Raw genomic sequence first — 25631 nt, 5'->3', positions numbered from 1 at the left:
CCTTGCCATGGGTGGGTGGGAAGGCTTCATCTGATGGGCGGCAGCTCCCACACCAGGCCACCCCCAATGAGGCCTCCTGCAGGACTAAACACTGCGGGTGGGAAGGCCAACTTCAACAGTCAAGGGGGCTGGCGTGGGACTTCCTCCTGGCCTTCTTTCAGTGGCTTTCAAACCATTTTGCCTTTTTAGAAGTAATGGGGGGGGGTGAGTTAGGTGGGGTGGGGTTGGGTCAGAAGAAAGAGAGACAAAAAAAAAAAAAGTAAAACTCTACCCCAGAAAGCTTTAAAGGACAGCAATAATCTGGCCTTGAAAGAAAGTTCCAGGATACAGAGGCCAACTTACCTCTACTTTTTCTACTACTTGCTTCCCAAAGGAGCAAACTTTGGTGGAACAGGTGACTGTCATGTTTTCAGAGCTCTCATACTGACTGGTTACACAGTAAAAAGCCCCGGCATCATCTTGAATATTGCAGTTTAAATCGGCCTGTTGGAAGGAAATGGAGGTGAGGGTTATGCTCTCATCGCAGGAGTCATGGCAACCAGCAGTAGCGGTCAGGGTCCGACCTCCTGAGTGGAGGCTAGGGGGTGATACTCATCTGGAAACCAGTGCACTGGCCCCTTGGTCACTTTTTGGAAGAGAGTACTGATTTGGTAGTTTTCCCTGGAAATGACCAGCTACATGAATCTATTTTGTTTTACTTTCCGGCATTCTGTATCGAAGTAATGTTGTATCCTTGTAAGAGAAGATCCATGAGGTCTTTACAAATGTATAGTTGACCCTTGAACAACATGGGGATTAGAGGCTCTGCCTCCTGCACAGTTGAAAATCCGCAACAACTTTTGACTCCCCCAAACTTTACTAATACCTACTATTGACCAAAAGCCTTACTGTCAATCTAAACAATTAACAAATATTCTGTATATTTATTTTACTGTATTCTTACAATAAAGTTAGAGAAAAAAATAAAGAATCATAAGGAAGAGAAAATACATTACAACATTTGTTGAAACAAATCCATGTTATAAGTGGACCCATGTTTTTCCAGGGTCAAATGTATATGAACTGAATTCAGATTCACTAATTTTTAGAGATATTTAAAAAAATAGGAGACTTGACAGCTGACTGGCCATTTGTTACATATTTAAAAACAGGTCCTAGGTGGTTTGGCTCAACGGATAGAGCATTGGCCTGTGAACTGAAGGGTCCCGGGTTTGATTCTGGTCAAGGGCACATGCCTGGGTTGCAGGCTCAGTCCCCACTGGGGGGAAAGGGAGACATGCAAGAGGCAGTCAATCAGTGATTCTTTCTCATCATTGATGTTGCTATCTCTCTCTCCCTCTCCATTCCTCTCTGAAATAAAAATATATTTAAAAACAAAACAAAACAGAAACTTTAGGCATCTAGAGAGAAATTGGATGCAATTAAACCCTCACTTACAAAAATGCTATAATTTAACATAAGCCTCCATACATTTAACGCTCATGCTAAACACTATATAGGACTTGACTACAACCTTATGTAGGATATACATGCAATAGTTATAATTTAGATAAAAGATCAGTACCATGTCAAAGGTACGAGTTTGGAAATGCAACTGAACCCAGCTTGTGGAGGGCTAAATAAAGAGTGTGGATTGTACCCTGCGGGAAAGGGGACCTCTTGAAAGTTTTGGCACAAGGAAATGACATGATCAGCATCATGCTTCAGGATGAGGCTGGGAGGCTAGCATCTGGTATTGACAGAAGGTTCCTGTCTCTTGAATGTCTCCTGACTCCCTTGCTCATCAGGTAGAGGGGTGGGGGGAGGTGGTTTTGAGCGTAAATGGAGAAGAGTGTCAGGAGCCCTTTACAACAGTCCGATGAGAGAGGAGAGTTGGACTACTGTGGTGACTGGTGAAACCTGACATACAGATGAGACTACACATATTTTGAGAGATTGGGCACATTTTGATTGAAGTTTCAATACCCTGATAGGCACGAATCGACCACCATGAAGCCTGAGTCAATCTCTCCATATTTTTAATAAAGATCTATATTTGAATTTCCTTCTTGAGTATCAGGAAATGTCCTTTTCCTTAGGCAAAACTTCCTATTTTCTGGCTTCATATAAAAAGTATTATATACTTTCTACTCCCCCTTTCACCTCATGTGCCAAAAATTGCAAAGCTAAAATCAGTGCTCAACTGCAGTCATTAACTTAACTGAACTAGGAATCGCTACTAACCACCAGTATATAGCCCCTTTACTGGGTCCTATTCGGCTTTTATGGTACTTTTCAGGTTTTATATTACCCATAAATTTAGCAACACTCCCTCACATTTAGTTTTTTTCCAATTATATGAGGCCTAAATGATAAATACGTAAAAAATACCCAGGTGTGCATTTTTCTCACATTCAAAGAAAGGCTTGCCATTTGGCTCCTTGAAAGAGCTGCTTAGCGGAGGGAAAAACAGGTGCAGTTCCCTAACTGAAGACTGTACCTGAGCTACCCAGGCATCTCCCTGGGCTCTGGCCTCCAGAGGAGAAAGGTGCTGACAATCGGAGGCACCCTGGAGCCCTGACACTGGAATCACCACCCAGCTTTCCACAGGCTCCTGAGCGTGGGCCTTTGAGAACTGCCGCTGCCTTGCTCTGCCTCCAGCGGAGAACATGTGGCTCTGAAAGGCGGCTCTGGTGTTTTGTGGTGTCGGGATCACAGTGATCTTCTGCGTGGGGTTTATGATCTTAACTACAGCTGGCCCTCCTTATCCATGAGTTCTGCATCTGCAGATTCAACCCAGTGTGGATTGAACATGTTCGAAAAAATATGTTCTGCTGCATGTACTACACAGGCCCATGGAACACAAACAGACTTCTCTTGCCATTATTCCCTCAAACAATACAGCCTAATGACTATTTGCATAGCACTTTCATTGCATTAGGTATTATAAGTAATCTAGAGATGCTTTAAAGTATGTGGGAGGATGTGTGTAGATTCTATGCAAACACTCCACCGTTTCACGTAAGAGAGTTGAGCTTTTGTGGAGTTTAGTATCGGTGGAAGTTCCTGGAACCAATCCCCCACCAAGACTGAGGGAAGGCTGTGTTATGATGGAGATTGTGCCAACAAGTTTTAGCATTTAAAAAATGTAAAAACATTCGTGCCAAAACAGTAGCACTCTTCTAAACCTTGTTTTAAAAAATAGATCTGTACCAGCACCTTAGAACTCATGCAATACTGACACAGAACATTAGTATTAAAAAGAACAGCCATTAAAAAAATGAACAGCCATACTTTTTAATGGCTGTACACTATTCCATTGCCCAGGTGTTCCGTAAGTTAGTATGTGCACTACTGAAGAACATTTAAGATGCTTCCCAACAGCAGTGCAATGATGAGTTTATGCGAAGCAGAAAAGGTGCATCAGAAATTACTTTTACTTTCCTTCTGTGGGAACCCTGTCTAGAGTGCGCCAGATGTTCAAGGCCAATCTGAGCATGGGAATCCTAATCAGAGTGTTCAAGGCTAATCTGCTATATGCAGGTGCAAAAGCAAAGACACAGCAATCTTACTGTACTGCGCAGGCATGCCCTTCTATGACCCAAAAGGCTGGTGTCACTATTTGGCAAGAAACTTCTTTTGTCTAAGTTACTGTAAAGATGTGTTATTAACCAGCCATTGTGCAGCTGCTTGGAATGGCTCCTGTGTTTACTGCTGTGTTTGCAATGGCTGCTATGTTAGCAGCAGCTACTGTGTGAGGCTCCTTTGAAGAAAGGTTTTCTCTGATGGTTACTTAGTAGCAATGGCTACTTAGACTGTAATAAAGCTTTCTTATATGCCTACGAGCCTATTACCTCTCATGTCTTCTCCGTCCACTACCCAGTAACCGTAAAGGTCCAGTTCCTGGCAGGGGAACTGAGGCCCCACAGTTGACATAGGTGAGCAGAATCAAGGAGTAAGTACTCCCACAATTGACACTGTGAGCGGGATCAAAGAAGAACTTATTCCAACAATGGCTGCACCGAGCAGGGTCCAGGAGAGTGCTGAAGATTCAGGATTAAGAACTCCAACACCTTCCTTTCAGCATTAAAAAGTTCCCTGCTTTGAAAGAGTGAGCTATAAATGCGCTGCTAGCTAATATTGTAATTTAAACAAACTTACAATTTTGTTGTGAAAACCTGATGAGTATTCAAAAGCAGTTAGGTGTTTGTGGTGTAAGGGGTGAAGTGTGGATGAGGCACATGAAAATAAGCAATGGGTGGAGGAGACAATGGGAGAGTGAATGGAATTAGGTTCTTTAAAAAAAAACAACTGTCTACCTTATTTCAGGGATTGAACAAAGAGGGAGATGTCTTAAGAATTATACCACAACTCCCTAGAACAATGTGTTTTTTTTTTCTTTTTCATGCTCTATTTTTCTTTCTATTAATTTCCATGGCATTATTTTTGAGAAGTCAAAGATTTGCAATGTAAGCAAACCTGGACACTTAAGATCTAAAGCAAACACAGAAATAAAAACACATAGTAATCTGTCCATATTTACAATTAAAAGTGCTAACCAAGTTCAGAATAGTATTCACCTTAATTTGATGTTGGTGAAATTGCTGAAAGTTTTCACAGCTTTTGTGTTTTCGTCTCTGAGTTTCCATTTTCAAGTAGCACTGGTGAAAGGAGTTGCCCCAAGCCAGGGCATACCGATTAGATTCTGTCAACTAGAATGGATCATTTTTAAGACCCTCTTCCTTTATTGGACAAAAATTATTTTTAGAAATAATCATCACTGTTTCATTGTAAATCTTAAACATAAGAACTCCTGAAGCAGTAACAGAGAATGACAGGAATGAAGTAACTAGAGTTTCTTCATCCTCATAATTACTGTGTCATCATTGCTCATTTCTGACTCTACTGTTTAACCTGCAAAGAAGCCTTGCCTGGATACTGCAGCTCAAATGATTCCAAACTGTTAAGAACTCACCCTAGAAATGAAAAGCTGAATCCGCATGTGTTATTAAAAGATTAGTGATAAATGAATAAGTTATACAAGGGTGCTCATTTGAAGCACATTATATATGTAAAGCATATATGAAATAAAACACAACACTGACTTCCCCAATAGTTTAGAGCTCAGGCCAACGGAGGATTTTATTTTTTTTTAGGGGTATTTTATTTATTTATTTTTAATCCTCACCTGAGGGGGGAGGGAGGGAAATATATATATGTTGTTGGTTTTTTTTAATTGATTTTCAGAGAGAGGGGAAGACAGAGAGGGACACCGATGTGAGAGAAATACATCGATTGGTTGCCTCATGCACGAGCCCTGACCAGGTACGTGCCCTTAGCTGGCATCAAACCTGGGATCCTTCGGTCTGCAGGCCAACTCTGTATCCACTGAGCCAAATCTACGAGTGCTTGAGGGGTATTTTATCAATAGCACTGTTAGAACTGTGGACACATGGTGATAATAATGAGAACAATGTTTAGATGGTTTTGGCATCTGAACAATCTCTATAGACAATCAACCTCCTTATTGCCTGGACCTGAGGTGGACCACTCCCACCATCTCACCCTTGAATTACCAAAATAATGCCAACTAATTTTAATTGGGAATGAAAGGCCTGTAATTATGACAAGAATTATCCAAATGAAATTCTGAAAGAACACACATTATGAAAACCTGCCCTCAAAAACTTTCTCAACTAATTGAGTTTTAAAGTTATCATCGTTAATTTTTTTAAAAAATTAAAGTGTAACATATATTCAGAGAAATGCACAAATCACAAGCTTGCAACTTAATAATTTTCATAAAGTGAACACACCCATGGAACCAGCAGCCAGATGAAGAAACAGAACAGAAGCTGTTCCCCAAATAATCTTCCCTTCCCACCCTCGCAATCCCCCTTTCCCACTTAGCACAATCACTCCATAAGGGCAACCTTGATCCTAAAACATAATACATGAGTTCTGGATGGTTTTTTAAATCCTAAATAACAGTTGAGCCATTTATGTTTAATTCACTCAGCATTATACCGTGAGAGTCGTCCAGGCTGCTGTGTGGAGTTCATTTGTCCTTGGTAATAAAGAGTATACAATGAATGAAAAACATCATGATCTATGATTCCACTACTGATTGACGTTTGCAATGCTTCTATAGCAAACTTATTATGAAGAGTGCTACTCTGAACATTCTCAAATATGCTTTCAGTGAACATATGTATACATGCTTGTTGAGTGTTGGATGGAACTGCTGGGTCAGTAGGGTATGTGCATTTCAGCTTTCATTTAGATCAGAAGGACTGAAAGTTCCTCAGTTTCCTTGCCTTTTTTTTTTTTATAACAATTGGAGAAAACTGTATATTTATTATTAGTGTAAATTTAATGTTACATTTTAAAAGGCTCCCTAGCCTTTTAAATAGCCAATTTGCTGTTAGAACTGCTTTGCAATTACTTTTGAACATGGAAAATAATCATGTAGCCATCCAACCATACCACAGCTGCTCTTCAGGAATTTCCTAGGAGGAGGTATTGATGTGAAAGATAATTACCTGTCAGCTGATGATATTACGATTATCCCATAAAGAAATGCAGTCACTGAACTCCCATGAAGCAAAGGTGGAATCAAAGAAAGAATGCTTGCATTAAATCAACAACAAAGGACGCAAACTCTGTAATGAGTTTGGGAGTCAAGCTGTGTTCATTACCCAACTCCAGGCAAGCATCTCATAGAGTTCTGGAGGCCAGCAAATGAGGAAAAATGTGCTGGTATCAGAGATGCAGACTGTTTCTGCCTAATCGGCTTTTCTCTGACCACAGGATATTTTCTAAAAGCAAATGAACACAAAAATCCAAGAAACAGCTAAAACCAGCAAATTTATCTTTCCAACAAATTCCAAAGTCAAACCATATCTATCCTTTGGGGACAGATAAGCCAGACCGAAATACATAGCTGGTCATGGGCCAGGTTTGGAAATGTTTAAAAAAAACACCAAAAAAAAAAAAAAAAAAAAAAAAAGAAAAGAAAACTCAAACATTTGAAACTGGCTGGATGGGGAAGGCAAGTCCAGGAAAACAGGCCCTGCTAAGGGATCTTTGCCCATTTTTGTCTTAGAACAGAGATGACTGCATATGTTCTGGGTTCAACGCTTACTCCTAGCACCCAACACAGACATCCTTTTACAGTATCCTGGCCCACTCTGCCTTCTGGCTAAATACCTTCAGATACAGAAAAATGTATACTTTGTGTGACTTTGTGGTTGAGCGCTGACCTATGAACTAGGAGGTCATGGTTTGATTCCAGGTCAGAGTACATGCCAAGGTTTGTGGGTTCGATCCCCAGTCGGGGGAGAGTGGAAGGCAGCCGATTAATGATTCTCTCTCATCAGTGATGTTTCTATCTCTCTCCCCCTCTCCCTTCCTCTCTGAAATAAATAAAAATATATTTAAAAAGAAAATACTATATGCTAGACAGACCTAATTGTTAGGCAATTCTTCTTCCTGTTGTGTTAGGTTTTCTATTGCTTAAAACACCACAAATATATGACCTTCTACTTCTGTAGGTCAGACATCCAACATGGGTCTCATGAAGCTAAGCTCAAGGTATTGGTAGAGATGAGTTCTTTTCTGGAGGCTCTGGGGAAGGATCTCTTTCCTTGTCTCTTGCAGTGTTTAGAGGCCATCCACATTCCTTGTCTCTTACTCCTTCCCCATCCTCAAAATCAGTGACAACAGACCAAGTCTTGGTCACACTGCCAGCTGTCATCTCTCTACATCTCTTCTTCTGCCTTCCTCTCCCACTTTTAAGGAACCTTGTGATTACATTGGACCCACTCAGATCAAGACATTCTCAACCTTGATTCTCCTTTTCCATGTAATGTAATATATTCACAAATATCATGGATAAGGACTTGGGCATGACTCACCACACCCAGTAAGTTGCAACTGGCTTCCCTGTAACTTCTACCTAGAGCTCTGCAGTTTGGAATCAGGAGACCTAAGAACACACCTGTAAGACAATTCTGCAATTCTCTCTCTCTCTTTAAAACAATAAATATGTTGATCTCAGAGAGGAAGGGTGAGGGAGAGAGAGGTAGAAACATCAATGATGAGAATCACTGACTGGCTATTCTGCATGCCCCCTACTGAGGATCGAGCCCACAACCCCTTGACTAGAATCAAACCCAGGACCCTTCAGTCTGCAGGCTGACATTCTATCCTCTGAACCAAATTAGCTAGGGCTCTGCAATTCTCTTTCATTTCCCCCTTAATCTCACCTTTCCTTTCTCCCTTCTCACCCACAGGGTTGTGCAGGACCTATCTGCTTATCAGGATTCAAGTTTTACATTCATTTTTATTAAACACCATCCTGATTTCGGACCTCCTTTCCATCTAGTCCAGATTCTGACGCTTCCTCTGCTGTTGCCTCATGTCAGGCTACAGCATGGACAGCAGTCACTTCTTTGTGTTTTACGTCCTCATTTTTAAACATAGAGAAGACTTGCTTCCAAAGACCACCATGGTGATAGGAGACAATGCATAGCTGTAATGTGCTACACAAATGACAGCTGTTAATAAAACTGACAGCCATTCCTATTACCTTATTGATTTAAAATACAGACCAGGACAGAGATGAAGACAGAGCCTCAATCACATCTACAGAAGTGGGACCCGATGGAGATGGCGGTTAGAAATCAATACTTTAGATAAACACTGTCCCCACTGAGCCAGCCTGAGCCAATCAACACTTATCAACAAAGAAGCAACACCGACTTTCTACAAACAGGAAAAACAGTAGTTTCTTCTCATTTGTGAGTACATGACGAGTGTTAAGTTTTGGGCATAACTGCTCAACAATGACCATCTTTCCCACATGGATATGATTAGAGATGTTTTATAATTCTTTCTGGAAAGCAAAAAGGCAACCCTTAAAGTTGTTTGTTGAATGAATTAAAAATGTCTGCCTGTATGTGTGGGCAAGTCCCGGGAAACAATACAAGGTGTAAGGAGAAACAGGTTACAATGCCAGGCAGAGAAAGCTGCCTGCGTCAGACAGCGAGGAAACAGTGTCCCAAATTCTCCCCCAATTCACCCTTCTTACACATGTTACTTTACTCCTATAGCTAAAACATTCAAGTCACCAGACAAGGCTTTGGATTGGGTTCCCTTTTCCATTACCTCTCAGTCAGTAAGCCCATTTACCAGTACTTACTCACGGATTGTTCCACTGTTTGATTTCATGCTTTTGAAATTAAAAAAAAATGAATGTCACTTTAATTACAATTTTTTAATTACATATTCAGAAATGATCCTTCCCATTTCATGGGAGAGGAGAAACGAGACGTGGCCCAGTTAGGCAGAATCCAAAGCTCTGAGGGGAGGGCTGGGCCTAGGGATCTTCTCCATAAAACCCTAGGCCCCTGAAACCTGGCTCCTGGGGGCTGAAGTAAGAGAAAGTGAGCACTAAGGCTGCCAAGGGAAGGAGGGGACACTGCAGCTCACGCAGGAGCAGTATTTGGCTGGTGACACTACTTTGTCACTGGCTTCACTGCTGGTACAAAGAGGAAGCTGAAACCCCAAAGGCAGGGGCACCAGGTCAGGAATGGAGCAGTCTGCAGACACGCCCTTCCCAACCCTTCCCACCCATCTCTCCCTCTCACCCCAAGGCTTGGAGAGGCTGGGCAGGAATTACTTGGTTGCAAAAATGAAACATCAAGAGGATAGTCCCTGACAAGAGAGAGTATAATAGGCACTGATGGATTCAAGGAGACGCTGGCATTTTCAAACCACCACTTTGAACCTCTCCTCTTCATCCTCTCTGAGCAATGATCAAAGGACCAAGATTTCAAATTGTGAAGCAATTTTTTCCAATGGCAGCATCTGGCTTCTTGGCAGGAGGCACTGGGAGTCGGGCGCAGTTGTGGGCGGCCATCCAGGGCTGCCGCATGGTGAGGCTCAGGCGGGGCACCTAGTGGGCCTGGCAGCTGCTCCCCCGCACCAAAGGACACTCACTCTACACCGGGCTGTGAGCAGTGAGCGTAGGCAGCGGTCCCTGGGCCCCCTCTCCCCACCCAGTGCTGACTGGGGGGTTATCTGGCAGAGGGTGTCTCTGAGGAAGCTGGCTGCTTCCAAACCCTCCTGCCCAACTCTTTTGCATGTATCTGTCCCTGGCCAGGACCTCTGAAGCCAGCCCACATCTGCAAACAGAAGATTGGGGTGGGGGGAAGTTGGATGACCGTGGGAGAATTCCCCAGTAAAGCAACCTGCCCTTGGGGAGAACTGTGAAACTGCCTTTAGGGAAGCAAGACTGTTCACTTAGAGCCCTCGTAACCCCCCTGCCCAGCACAAAAGGAAGGCAGCTGTAGGTCTGCCACAGCTGTTTTTAATAAGAATAATAGGAATAAACTCAGCCCCCACTCCTCAACTTACTTCCTACTAATTATGGCATATATTTACATCTACAAAATAGGAGATTTTTAAAAACACTACCAAGAGCCCCTTTATTGTGCAGATTGGCACCCCTATTTGAATTTCATAAACATTTAGTACTTCAAAGAATCTTAAAAGCTTGCTCTAATTACAATACTCTCTGCTTGAAAGACTGGCTGTTTGCATTGCAAATTCCTACAAATACCAGCATTCATTAGGAGAAAAATTCAATTAATATCACCCACACCACTTCAGGTAAGGGCCACTGTTGGCTTCACCAAGTAGCTGAGATGAAAGAGCCAAGGTCTCAGCCCAAGCGCGAAGCAGCTGCCCTGGTCAGCACTTTCTAAAGGAGGGCTTAATGAGCGCTGGGTGCCCAGCTGAGCTGGCCCTGCACACACCGCAGGCATCAGGCCCAGAACCCCCCTTCCCAAACCCAGAAACAGGACCTTTTCTGGTCTGGAGTTCCTGTGCAAGGAGAACATCACACAGCAGCAAAATCAGTCAACTAAGTCTACAGATGCCAAATAACAGGCAACTGAACAGGCCACCATGTTCAATCTGATTTTTACATAAACATCACTTTTGGGGGTATCTGTATGTCTCAAAGATTGCATGGGACATATATACACTAATATACACTGCTTACCTGAAATTCCAATTTAACTGGGTGGCCTGCATCTTTATTTGCTAAATCTGGCAACTTTACTAACAAGTTGTCTTTACTGAAAAGAATAACAAGAATTGGGACTTACCCTCAAATTCTGAATGCTGTAAGACATCTTATAATTAAGATATCTTTTAGAAAAAAAAAAAAAAGAAGTGTAACTCATTTAAGGAAAAACCAATGGTGTCTACAAGGTTTGTAGATGCATATAAAAGTACAGGAGGATATAGGGCTGGAGGGGAAGGGGTCTCACTTTTTCTTCAATAGCTTCTGAACTGCTAGGACTATTTGCAATGAGCTTGTATTGCTTTTGAAAAAAAAAAAAAGTTAAAATGAGTGGGTGGGTAGGATATACTTGCCCAAGGATTTCATTTAACACCCAAGGGCTAACTCCAATTTTAGAAAATTGATCAAGACCTCTGGGAGGTGAGGTGGGGCGGGGGTTGTGATTCTGTCCAGATAATCCACTTATTCCTGGCAAAATAAAGTCTGGAATTAGGCAGCTATGCTGACTGTGTCACTTTAGCTCTTCCCTCCTCAGGCTTTTCTTGAGGTCCAGTTACAGAGAGAAGCTAACCAGGCCTCCACCAATAGGGCAAATGCTGGGAAGTGCACAGGGGGAGGGAGGTGGGAGGTGGGTGGTGGTGGTGGTGGTGGTGGTGTGTGTCTGTGTGTGTGTGTCTGCTTTCCCCTGGACCTCTGTTTAGCAGCAGCTCTTGGTGGGGCTCAGGCTTAGCATCTCTGCCTATAGCCATGGCAGAGAGCAAAGCTAAATAGCCCCATACAAAAAAGGATGAACCCTGACCTCAGCTTTGTTAGCAACCACTGAGCCAAATGACCTAGGACAGAAAGCATCAGAGGAACAGCTGTCAGATGGATTCTCACATGAGGTCCAGGAACTCTCCATTTAGAGTCTGCATAGTCCTGAAGAGTTTAAGGGATTTTTTTTAAAGTATCCGTGTTGAGTCTAAGGTTCAAGGATTGGGGGGGGGGGGGGGGGGGTAGAGTGAGCTTCTAATCCCATTTTCCAGATGGTCCTAAGAGTTCTACTTGTGTTTTCAGGGGATTCAGAAAGGATCTTTTCAAATAAAGTGACTGCCTGGGGATCAGTGTTTCCACCCTCAGCTCTCACCTCTCTAGGCTCTGTGAGCTCTGTGGCCACGGAGTCCTCTGCCACAGCACAGGAAGGCTGTGTGTGTCCAAACATCCACTTCCCCTGAGAACTCTTTCCCATCCCCTTCCACCATCCCAACTCTTTTAAGATTCAGCTCAAAGGTCATGTCTTCATGAGGCCTTCTGACATGTTCTTAGGCACAAAGGGCTCCTCCTATCTCTGTGTGGAGTCGTTTATCTGCTTGTGTGCCTGACTCTTATGTCTGTCTGGCCTGACTCTTACTTATGTCTGTCTGGCCAGCTCTCTAGGAGCAAAATCAGTCAGTGAATGTTTGCTGAATGATTCACTAATGATATGTGTATTTATTAATAATGTAAATAATCCTATCTAATAAAATAGTAATATGCAGATTGACCATCACTCGCAACACACAAGATGGCACCCCCATGTGGATACAAGATGGCCAGCAGGGTAAGGCAGTTGGGAGGGACCAGGCCTGCAAGGGTGGGCAGTTGGGGGTGATCAAGCCTGCAGAGGAGGACAGTTAGGGGTAAGCAAACTGACAGAATAGGGAAGTTGAGGGCAACCAGGCCTGCAGGGGAGAGCAGTTGGGGGGACCAGGCCTGCAGGGGAGGGCAGTTAGGAACAATTGGGCTGGCAGGGGAGCAGTTAGACATCAATCAGGGTGGCATGGGAGTGGTTAGGGGGTGATCAGGCTGGCAGGCAGAAGCAGTTAGGGCAATCAGGAAGGCAGGCAGGCGAGTAGTTGGTAGCCAGCAGTCCTGGATTGTGAGAGGGATGTCCAACTGCCCGTTTAGGCCTGATCCCACCCCCACCCCCACCCCCATGCACGAATTTCATGCACTGGGCCTCTAGTTATTTTCATAAGGACCTAACAATTCCAGACATCACCTAGAGCAGCTTTTGTGTGAGTCTCTTGCAGTCTTCTCCCTGTTCTTTAGTAAATTTCTTGAGGAAGCTTACCCAACAAACTATCAGGTACCTACTAGATCTGCTTACCCTATCAGAGCTGGCTAAGAGGCAGTTATTGCACTCGGTTAAAGCCCTTTCTCCAGTTGAATGAAATAACTTTCCAGCCAAGGAGAGGGGGGAGATACTGAAAAGTTACCACATATATTGCCCTGCTGAATAAATAATATACATAGGATCCCTGCTCCCTGGGGGAGGGCAGCAAAGCAGCTTAGAACATGGGGCTGGGAACACAGGAAGGAAACCAAGAATAGACAGCAGTCACTGCAGAAAGTGCTAACTAAGCTCCACATTGTAGAGGGCCGCCTGAGAAGGCCCATGGACATTCGTTAAATTGTCAGCTGAGCCCGAGGCACTGGCAGTGTACCTTTGTCCAGGTGTCAGCAGGACAGGTCTGGATATGTAAATCCAGTAATGCTAGGGCCTAGTTAATGCAAATAAGCTCCTTTGACCCTATAAATAAACCTGCTGCATGGCTTGGGTCGCCTTTGCTGCCTCTCCATTAGAGAGATGGCGCCCACCTAGAGTTCAGCTTGATGAATCTATTTCTGCCTCTTGTCTCTTTCTCTAATTTCTTAATCCCCAGCATCTCCACTCAGGATACTGTCGTTTTCCGTGATGGACACGGAAAACAGAGAAACAGCCCACCACACCACATATTTTTCTTATGAAATTAAACGAAAATGGGTGGATGTGCAAGCTTACTGGCTCCCCTGTCCCTCTACATCAGTGTTTCCCAAAGTGTGGTACGAGTACCCCCAGGGGTGCGGGAAGAGTTTGGTGGGGGTACGCGTTGCACCGGAGTTTGGTGGGGATATGCACTGCACCGTGCTTAGCTGCGCCTAATTCTACGTTCTCATGAGTACGAGGGGTACTCAGCGTTACGAAAATTATAGAAGGGGTACACATATGTCAAAAGTTTGGGAAACACTGCTGAAATATCAGAACCTGCCTATCTAGAGATGATTTTTCAAAGAACAGACTCTTGGTGAAGAAAGACATATAATCACAGTCTACCTGAAGGGAATGTATTATGTATTAGCCCATAGGTACCTCTGAAAATTGTGGTTTTTCTAGCTAACCTTCTTCCACTTACATCATTCCATCACTTAATGTTGCTTGCGCAATTTTAAAACTTAACATCCTTTTGAGATGGAACAGAAATAGAAAAAAAGGGTCTTTCTTAGAACAGAAAGACCCTTTCCTTATCGATAGCAGTTTAAAACACATGGGGAGAAATTTATTCCATTTTGCTAACTTTCTTTCCCATGAATAGCAACAGGGATATTTGGATCCAAATGATAGACTCAGGCCTACAATTTAGCCCAAGTCATGCAGAATCCAGTTAGAACAGGCTGGCAATTTCTTCAGACAATCTCTTCTGCTTAAAGAAAGCCCCGTTTTTAATTTATAGAGCTTGTCATTTTGTCCAAACAATGTGATTTCATTCCCACGGAGATAAAAGTATCTTCTAAAGGCTGCCCCTTTCCAAATAACTCATTTTCCTTTCTCTGTTTTATAAAGTCTTCTCATATCTGCTTTGGTTAGTAAAACTAGCCTTTTTCTTCCCCTAAAATAATATATTAAGAAAGTAAGTTGAGTGACTAAATATATTGGTAATTGTTTATACCGAATGTTCATAATTTCAAAAATTTTAAAAAGATAGTATAAATAATCACAGGGTAAACATATATATCCTGGTTTCTAAGACACCCATACTTTAATAATGATTTCAAAGAAAAAAAGAAATACTGTATTAAATGTATATACAAATTTTGTTTTGTAACAGGATATGCATCCATACAACTTCATTTTCATATTATTTCCTTCTTTATTAGTCCAATCACATTTGAGGATAAGCCTTTATCATACTTATGGTTCTTTTGAATAGCTCTTGGCCATAAGGGTTATAAAGTACTTGCTATTAACATGTGGCTCTCTTTGCACCAACGTTTTAAAATTTGGCACTCTTGAGCACTGTTCGGACAGAGAGTAGAATTACTTTAAAAATAATAGTTTCACTGAATTTCTTATTTGGTTAAATCCACTATTTCTCATTTATTTCATTAAGTAAGCTACATGTGGCTGGCAAGGAACTTGTTTTGCAAGTCAGCTCAAGCTGCAGCTGGGTTTTTGTCTTTCAGGATGCATGACCAAATCACACCCACCTCTTCCAGCTTTGGGAATTCTATGATCAATTCTAAGACAGTTGGTATTTTATCTTAAACTAGAGACCCAGTGCATGAAATTTGTGCATGGGGCGGGAAATGTCCCTCAGCCCAGCCTATACCCTCTCCAATCTGGCACACCCCTTTCACAATCCAGGCCTGCTGGCTACCAACTACTCACCTGCCTGCCTTCCTGATTGCCCCTAACCACTCTGCCTGCCAGCCTGATCACCCCCTAACCACTCCCATGCCAGCCTGATTGATGTCTAACTGTTCCCCTGCCAGCCCAATTGTCCCTAATTGCCCTCCCCTGCAGGCCTGGTCACCCCTAACTGCCCTCCCCTGCAGGGTTGATCGCCTCCAACTGCCCTTCCTTGCAGGCCTGGTTCCTTTCAACTACCCTTCCTTGCAGGCCTGCTCCTTCCCAACTGCCCTCCCCTGCTGGCCATCCTGTGGTGGCCATCTTGTGTCCACATGGGGACAGCAATCTTTGACCACATGGGGGCAGTTATTGTGTGTTGGAGTGATGGTCAATCTGCATATTACTCTTTTATTGGATAGGATAGAGGCCTGGTGCATGCGTGGGGACCAGGGCAGGGTTTTCCCTTAAGGGTGTCCTGGATCAGGGTGGGGGGTTCCCTTGGGGCATGCGACGGCCTGAGTCAGGGGCCTGTGGTGGTTTGCAGGCCGGCCACGCCCTCTGGTGACCCAAGCGGAGGCCCTGGTATCTGGGATTTATTTACCTTCTACAATTGAAACTTTGTAGCCTGGAGCAGAGCCAAGCCTCCTGCTCGCTCTGTGGCTGCCGCCATTTTTATATGGGTTTGTTTACCTTCTATAATTGAAACTTTGTAGCCTTGAGTGGAGGCTTAGGCTGGCTAGGGTAGGCGGAAAGCTTGGCTTCTTCCATTGCCTGGGAAACCCACGCCTCCTTCCTGCTCTCTGTGGCCACAGCCATCTTGGTTGGGTTTATTTGCATCCTCACTCTGATGGGCTGGTATGTGTGGCTGGTGAGTGTAGCAGAATGATGGTTAATTTGCAGATTATTTTTTTATTAGGTAGGATTAGTTGCAGTGTCTGCCATCCCACCAATAACTCATCTGCATGAACCTCAATGGGGAAACCAAGTTGGTCTCTGACCATTTGTAGGTGGACATCTTCCTTTTTAGGGCCCACACAGCACCTGATCATTGTTTTATAAGGGAAAAAAGTATGGTTTTCTGCCAGTACAAAATGCCGGCTTACTTATTATAAATCTGCTTCCACCCTCATCCCCAATCATAATACCAATTTCAATGCTGCATCAAACTGTAATTTTTCTGAGACATAAAAATTAGGAACTCAAATTTAAGCTAAAATTTTACTAGTAGTGTATAGTAATATAGCACAAATAACTAAGAAAACAAGGAGATGATGAGATGCCCTCTATTGGTGAGCGGCACAGAGGGCAGGCATTAATAACCACATCACCACATACTCTTCCATGGAGGGGCAGACAAGGTGCTTATGATATCAACTATTGAAATGGTAACAATATACGTCTTAGAATGGAGGGAATAGAGAATGAAGGATTAAAGACTGAGTAGAAAGAAAAAAATAACTGCAGATGTAGAGGAATTCAAAGAATAGAAAATGATGATAGAAAAGTTGTGGGTTTTTTTTGTTTTTTGTTTTTTTTGTTTTTTTTTAAATATGCCACACAAGGCTGATGAAGATGTCTGATATACTCACTCACTGCTAGATGACTTTAGAAAGCAATTTGGTTATTTACACATATACACATACATATACATATATATTCTAAGCCATATTATTAATGCCTACTAAAATAAGAATGGCTAGTCTGGCTGGAATGGCTCAGTTGGAGCATATTCCCATGCACCAAAACGTCACTGGTTCAATTCCAAGTCAGGGCATATACCCAGGTTGGGGGCTCAATCCCTGGTCACAGTGCCCTAATCAGGGTGTGTACAGGAGGCAACTGATCAATGTTTCTCTCTCATATCAATGTTTCCCTCTCTTTCTTTTCTTCTCCTTTCCTCTCTCTTTAAAATAAACAGAATATGCCCACTGGAAGCACCTACTGATAGAGTAGATATTCCAAGTGTAATTCATTCTCAGTCATTAGAGAAAGCCAATGAGATTTCAAACTGCAGCAAATTGTAAACCTAATTCATATGGCCTTTCCTCATTTATTTTAACAGTTACGACTGAATTTCTTTATAAAGGTTAAGTACTGTTAACTACACCAAGAAGGAATATCTTCTATCATATTCACAGAAGTGCTCAATTTTAATTCTGTAAATCTTAATTCAATAAGCTCATATCTAATCTTGGAGTAATTAAGTCAAGTTTGCACGTCTCATACTAGGCAGCACACTCTAAACATCTGCAATCTAGACCTCCTCATTTGGGGATTCATGAATGACTGAAGAAACTCAACCCTGAAAGCATTTATTAAAATCGCCTCCTGAGTAAAATCAGGTGAAAGTTTGGAAGCAAAAACAAGAACATACTTGCAAAGCACTTTCCATTCCACTTTATATTCAAGTAACATGCTAATTATAAAAAACTTATTATTAAAAACCAATACTATTTAATTTGAAAGTACTGAAAATGGTTTCTTTTCATCATATCCTATAATTTCTGATCGCTTTTAATTCACGTGGATAGAGCAGTCTCTTTTTATGCTTCACAACAACTCTTCATCTTTCTGGTCTCAGGACCCCTTTCCCACTCTTAAAATTTACTGAGGATCTTAAAGAGCTTGTTTCTATAGGTTACATTTATCTATATTTTCTGTATTGGAAATTTAAACTGAATTCTTTTAAAAAAAAGTATTACCTAATTAAACAAAAACAATAATCTCATTACATGTTAATATACATTAAAAAACAACAACTAGGCATAGGTATAGTTAAAACATACTTATAGTCAGTGAAAAGGTAGTGTTGTTTTATATTTTGCCAATCCACTAATGTGTAAATGAATAGGAAATACCTATATTCTCATACTTCCTTCTACATTCAATTTGTCATGACATGCTGCTTTGGCTGAGGGACATGAAGATACTCCAGGCTTACCTAAATATGTAATTGGAAGAGGGCAGACTATTTTAATAAACTCGTCAGATAACTGTGGTCATTTTTCTTTACTACAACTAAACTGTCCAGGTGATAGTTTCTTAAAGTTTAGCTGCAGTGCAGAATCTGGAAGTGTGTCAATAAACTTACATACTCCGCTACATTAAAATCCATTGGTTTATCTAGCACAGTAACAAAAAATCACATTAGTTAATCTGACTATGGACCTCATCAAAAAGTCTTTTAAGTACTAGGAAGCTGTCAAGTTCACTGAGGTAGATACAAGTTTTCCAAAATTCTTATTTTTACTTGGAAGTTCAAATTTTGTCTTTTGTAGCATTTGTTGTCAGCTGTTTTTCCTGGTGCGGCAGGCAGGCTCCTGGCATTCGTTTTCAATGTGCTCTCTAAGTTCCAGATGGGTAAGCGTCATGAAGAACATTCTTGGTGTGACTGGTTCTTTTATGTTTTTAAAACTGTGTGTGCATACATACCCCCATTGCTTCTGAGCCACCAGAGTGTGCATATCAGCAGTGTGCAAAAGGCAAATAATGTCTCCTTGTCATAATGAAAATAGTTTCGACCTTGTCAACCCACTAAAAGCATACTGAAGTACCCCCTGTGGGGTCCCACAGGCCACACTTAAAAAACTTCTGTGTTATCATTCAGTGACCCTCCAACCATCACTAAGTGGCAGCCACCAATTTAAAAAGGAGAAATGACCATTATTGCTTGTCCATGTTATCCATATGTATTATCCATCCTAAGAACGTTAATATCAGTAGAAGGCTATTTCTATAATTCAAATTTAATATGAAAGCATGAAAAACAAGATCTAGTTACCATGCAAAGATAACAGAAGCTAAAACTAAATATAATATGCAAACTTCCCTCCAAGGAATTTAAAACATAAAGTTTTCCTTAATTGTCTCCCCATTTGTTGGGCTTTTTTTGTGTGTGTTGGGCACTTGTAATGGAGACCTGGAGAGTCCTCCTCAGGTGGACTCCCTGGTCAGGATCCAGGGCGTGAAGCAGTCAGGGAAAAGAGCAGAGGCACTAATGTCAAACTTAACAATTTCAAGACCCAAGTCCCCACCCTGCAAGTAGCCTGTCCTTCCTAATCTCTGAGTCTTTGTCTTAGTTGAATACGAAGCAAATTCCACTAAACACCGTGAGGACTGGAGGAGATGCATGTAGAGCATTAGCAAGGCCCACAGCAGGTATTCAATAAATGGTCGCCACTGTTGTGAATAAGCTCCCCCAGAGGCAGCCGGGGGTCCCGCGAGGAGTGGGACACACATCCACATAATTATGACACAGCATGGGAACGGATTAACCACAACATGCAGTGGGAGTAAAAGGAAAATCAATGGTCTGCTTAAGTGAGGCCTGTGCTATAATAAATGAGCTGCCATCCCAAAGGGAAAGGGAGCTGGCCCCATGGAGGAGGAGAAGGGAAATGTACAACAGATGCACACGGAGGCTGGGCACAGGACAAAGCAAGGAAAACGCTGTGTATCCAGCTCACGTAGAGACGCTGATGCCATGATAAGGAGCACACACATTTGGAGCTGTTCTCTTCCTAAAGACTGAGGTCTTAGTGCTAGCAGGTCATCTGGTCTCCTATTGTCTCCTGACCCCCAGTACACACACATTATACTCATGCTGCTTTCAGGTCTCTGACCTGTCAGCAGTGCCCTGGCCCCTGCTTGACCAGTGGAAAAGGAAAGAGCAAAGCTTCTCCTACAGGCTGTGGGACAGCAGGGAGCCCAGCAGCTGGTTGAATCTGCACTTAATGTTTTAAAGCACAAATGAGGCACATACTGGGCAAAGTCATTTTATACACTGAGTGGCCAGATTATTATGATCTCTGAACGCATAACAATCTGGCCACTCTGTGTGTGTGTGTGTGTGTGCATCATCACCCCAAATGCACTTCTCACTCTAACTCCCCTAGCAGCAGCATGGATGCAGCCTTCTGACCTATGGTGCCTACCTACTTCTTCCAGCAGGAATGAGAAGGCTGAGCCTCTTCTCATCAGTCCCCTTAGTAACCAATCTCAAACCTGCCCCAGGTCCACAGGGCCAGTCAATATGTGGCTATCAGTGCAACATTAGCGTCAGGGGAGAGGTTTCATGGCATAAGATTACAAAAGGTTGGTAACAAAGGAATATCAGTTATTTATAGTCACAAAAAAAAGAAACAAAAACACCAAACCTCGGAGAAGACATTTAACTTATAAAGGAAACCCTATCTTTGCCTTACTTTGGTATAAGATAAGGAAACTGGACCACAAAGGAGAATGTCCAAGCCAATGGTTCTCATCCAGATTGCAGCAGAATTACCCGCGCACACATTTTAAGAGGCCCAGTGCATGAATTCGTACATGAGTAGGGTCTGGCCAGCCTGGCCAAGGGGAGGGAACATGGGCGGTTGGCCAGGCTGCCTGCTGGTCGAACTCCTGGTCGAGGGGATAATTTGCATATTAGCCTTTTATTATATAGGATATACACTGAGTGGCCAGATTATTAGCGTTTAGAAATCATAATAATCTGGCGACTCAATGTATTCTTTCAGGCACTTCTAAGATCTTAAAGCCCGTGCAAGTGTATCTTCATTCCAGCCCCAACCATGCTCCAGGTCCTATGTGACAGTGGAATTTACAGGTTGCTTTACTTAATGGAGTGAGAAGAAAGAGAAAGAGGGTCTAGTGGCCCATGTTTTCCATCCTGATTCCACCCATCGGGGAAGCCTCTTGTCATAGCATGAGTGGGCCCTGAAGCCCAAAGAGGCCACCTGCCTCTTGCTTTCTGGCAGAAACAGCAGGGCACAAGCCCAGCATGAAGGCGGCACACAGGTGTGAGCCACTACCCACGGCAACCCTGCAGGTGCAGTGAGCATGCATCAGAGTGCATCCACGGCCAGCTGTGCTGCTCCACACTCACCCGGGACTTGACCATTGAGACAAAAGCCACTGACATCACTGCAAGGTCTTACTCACCCAGAATTTTACGAGGAAGAAGGCATTTTGAGGGCCCTTTCCAAACAGTTCCTTTAAGCCACCTTTCTTTTCAGGAAATTTGTCATAAATCTGACGAATGTCCACTGATTCGAGCAACGGGTCACTGTAAGAATGGTTGGCATGCCCAATGTGCACGAAGAGGTGTTTGTTGTACTGCAAGAAACCAACAGAGACATTCCCATTACAAACCCTTTAAACAACCTGGGACACATGCATCTTGAACTGGATAAAGAGTAAATAGTCTTAAAATCCTGGAATTATGCCTTGATTAGCTGAGGTCCATACCTTTGAAAAGATGAAGATGTTAGAAAAGTCCTTATAAATTAAGGCAAAAACAATCATTTTTTTAAAATTAAAGTTGACATACAATAATATATTAATTTCAGGTATACAACACAGTGAAACAGTCATTGTCTTTTATTGATAAGGGTATATATTTTTTCTATGCCTAAGAAGGCTTTTTGTAGACATAGTAAACAACAGCTTAAATTACACAACTACCAAACCAAAAACAATTCTATTACCCAGTTTCACAAGACTCAGCTGAAAATGACAGTGATACCTTCTGGGGCCTGCTATTTATTGTGTAAACCCAATAAAAGTATGTGTGCAGTTAGCTAACATCATCACCCCAAATGCACTTCTCACTCTAACTCCCCTAGCAGCAGCATGGATGCAGCCTTCTGACCTATGGTGCCTACCTACTTCTTCCAGCAGGAATGAGAAGGCTGAGCCTCTTCTCATCAGTCCCCTTAGTAACCAATCTCAAACCTGCCCCAGGTCCACAGGGCCAGTCAATATGTGGCTATCAGTGCAACATTAGGGTCAGGGGAGAGGTTTCATGGCATAAGATTACAAAAGGTTGGTAACAAAGGAATATCAGTTATTTATAGTCACAAAAAAAAGAAACAAAAACACCAAACCTCGGAGAAGACATTTAACTTATAAAGGAAACCCTATCTTTGCCTTACTTTGGTATAAGATAAGGAAACTGGACCACAAAGGAGAATGTCCAAGCCAATGGTTCTCATCCAGATTGCAGCAGAATTACCCAAGAGCAGCATTTAAATATCACCAATGCCTGGGCTCCACCCAGACTAAATTGGAATCCCTGAGAAGGAGGCCAGACATCAGTGATTAGGCAAATTCCAATATGCACTAAGTTTGAGAACCTCTGGCCTAGATGCTCTGCTTCAGATCCTCCCTGCCCACCCTTCCTGCTGTACAGGCCATAGATCCATCTAATGGGACACAGACAAAGACATCTGGGGGTGCACGCACGGGTTCCAGGGAGCTCAGAACTTAATAGGGTTCAAAGAGAAAACGTCGTGTCTCTATTTGCTTAGCAGACCCTACTCACTTTTTGAGTTTAAACTAGCATTTCTCCAAATAGAGTCTTTCTGAGTATTGATCCCATGGAAGCCCCAAATAAAAGAAGAATTGGCTAGCACAGCCTACCAAGAGTACTGCAAATCAGTTATGACACCGGGCAAGTGCTTCCCTGTGTCTGAAATGGGGAGAGTGATGGTATCTACTCCATAGGGTGGCTGTAGGATTTAAATGAGACACTGCTTACATAGAGCATACTAGAATGCATAGATCCAACAAAGAGTAAACATTCAATAATGCTAGCTCTAACGATTTTTTAATAGAACCTCCTTTTTTGAGATTCACAGTGAATATTAGCATACTAAAAGCACTGTAGTAAAAAGACACTTTTTTAAAACTTGTATAACCCAAAGTTTTCCAAACTCATTTGATCACAACCCTGTAAAGATATCCTGTGGAAGTGCTGGTTCGAATATGTGACCTGCTGCCCACGCTGCGGATTTTGGCCACAATGGCAAAGGGTGAGAGGCCCAATCCCCTTCCCCCAGTGGTCCACAGTGTTGCATGCCTGACTTCTGTGACTTATGGGGAGTGTGGCCAGGGCCTGGCATCTTCTGGGAGAAGGCTAAGCCCCTCTCACATTCAACATCAGAGAGCTATCTTTATATATATATATATATATATATATATATATATATTATTGATTTTGTATAGAGAGGAAGGGAGAGAGAAAGTTAGAAACATCGATGAGAAAGAGTCATCGATCAGCTGCCTCTTGCACACCCCCCACTGGGGATGTGCCTGCAACCAAGGTACATGCCCTTGACCGGAATCGAACCCGGGGCCCTTCAGTCCCCAAGCCCACGCTCTATCCATTGAGCCAAACCGGTCTCGGCCAGAGAGCTATCTTAACCAAGGCTTCAAAATCCCTCAAAGGCATCAGCTGACATGAAAAACCAAGTGGAAGTATCAAGCTTTGACGTGGTCCCCACCAGGAGACTCTCCGGTGGGACTGAGACCTGGAAGCTATTGTGAAAGAACAGAGTGTGCCTGTGCAGGAAGAGAAAGGAAAGAATGTTTACACAAAGTCAAAGCATGGCTGTGTTAGGGAGGTGAGGCTATGGGGTGGGGCAAGCGGCTTTGATCTTTCTGTAGGTTTTCTCTAATGCTGTCTGTCACATCATCCTTTCAGTTACAAACAAACAAAAAGCCCACAGAAACAGAAACAGAAACGTATAAAGCACAACTGCTAAGGAGCTTCCAGTCTCATCAGAGGGTAAAAGGAGATGTGAAATGTTCTTTCTGCATATGTGGTCTCAGGTACTCCTTTCTTCACAATGACACTGTAGGCAGGTTTTATTAAAGTCATTTTACAGACAAGGAAATAGAAGCTTAGAGATGAACGGACCTGCCTGAGGTCACACATCCAGGATTAGTCCTGGAGTTAAGAATAAAACTTGGATCTGTCAACGCCATGGCCCATGCATTTGGTGCAAATACCAACCTCGTGGTCTCCCAGAAGAAAACGCCCAGACTCTTCTAATGCAGATCTACTTTGTTTTGAAAGTTGATTTGAGAAAAAAAAAAAAAAAATGAAAGAAGCTAAATAGTGTTTTCAAAATTCTAAGATGTTAAATTAGAATTTGGGAGAAACGTAATGATTCACAGATGCATCAGATAGCGTCTTCAAAGGTTTCTATTTTGAGGAAATTACCTTTGTGCCCAAGTGGCTGAAAGGAACTGAGAAGGGGCAGGCTGTCTTTGCCAAAGGAAATCGGGCACTGACTCTCCAAGGCAGGTGACTTGAAACCAAACCCTGACTGTTGGCATCTGAGCGGCTTTGTTCCTGCCAAGAGGTGACTTTGTTGCTAAGAATACCAAGGACTAAAGAAGGTGTCCTGGAGACCACAACAGTGAGACAAACAGATCTCGCTCTCCCCCTAACTCAACCTGGACAGGTCAGGAGTCCCTGTGCCCCCAAATCCAGAGGCTGGGGGGAAAAAATCTATCTGATAGGTGTGGGTTCAAGTTTTAATGAAATTAGAACTCTACAAACCATTTGCTGAGGCTCCACCTACTATTTCCATCCTGCAAGTTCTCCTTAGAAGGGAAGAAGAGACACTTCCTTCCCTCTCTCTTCCCCCTGCCCTCCCATATAAATCCTACTTGCTTTCTAGTAGGACTGGTTACCCAAAACTAAAGGTGGGGCAACCCTCCCCCCCCCCAAAAAAAAATAATTCTATTCTGTAAGGCAAATAACAAATATTTGGAAACAACAACAAACCAAAGCCCCAAGTGTTGGGGGTAATATATAAGCACTGTGCTAGGCACAGGGAATCCGTGAGCCAATACTTCAAAGTCCCTCTCTTCACAGACCCTACAGTGACTAGACAGAGCTAGCTCACTGCCTCTATAATTAATCATGTGTTGCCCATGTAAACATGGGTTCTCAAAGATTCCTAGAGAAAAGGTTGAGGTTAAAGTCAATCAACATCCCCACTCTTACACGTCACAGGACCTAAATCAGCATTTATCTGCTTTTTTATATGGATGGCTCTATTCTCCAGCATTAAACACACAGTGTCACTCATTAGCAAAGAGCACCTGTGTGGAACTCACCATGGAAATGTGAGTTAAGTTTCATATCTTTAAGGCAAAACTTTGATAAAAACCAAGCCATCCATCTCATGTGAGAGTATAACACACTTTCAGATCTGCAAGGTTTCAAAAAATTGATCTTTGTAACCATTCTCGGTTAGCTATAGGAGGATACATTCCTGTGAAATGGAGTAAATCAGAACAGAGGGAGGTGGGCCCTGACGCAGGAGAGAGGAAGAGGAACTCACTGGCCAACCAGCTGGG

At 42.8% G+C, this 25631-nt stretch overlaps 1 protein-coding gene across 7 annotated transcripts in view; it reads right to left on the bottom strand.

The window, feature by feature from the left end:
- The window catches only part of TEAD1 (TEA domain transcription factor 1), a 256121-nt gene that overhangs the window by 17618 nt on the left and 212872 nt on the right, over nt 1–25631 (bottom strand). For all 7 annotated transcript variants that reach the window (XM_084893780.1, XM_084893775.1, XM_084893776.1 and 4 more), the window contains 2 exons: nt 21420–21593; nt 343–483 (listed from right to left, as the gene is read on the bottom strand). In XM_084893780.1, coding sequence (XP_084749906.1) covers nt 343–483; nt 21420–21593 — 315 coding nt within the window. The remainder of the gene's footprint in view (nt 1–342; nt 484–21419; nt 21594–25631) is intronic.

The sequence above is a fragment of the Pipistrellus hanaki genome (genome assembly GCF_964339955.1).
Source record: "Pipistrellus hanaki genome assembly, chromosome: 9".
NCBI lineage: Eukaryota > Metazoa > Chordata > Mammalia > Chiroptera > Vespertilionidae > Pipistrellus > Pipistrellus hanaki.
The sequence above is the reverse complement of the archived record's forward strand: the minus strand, read 5'-3'. Positions and strand labels throughout refer to the sequence as shown.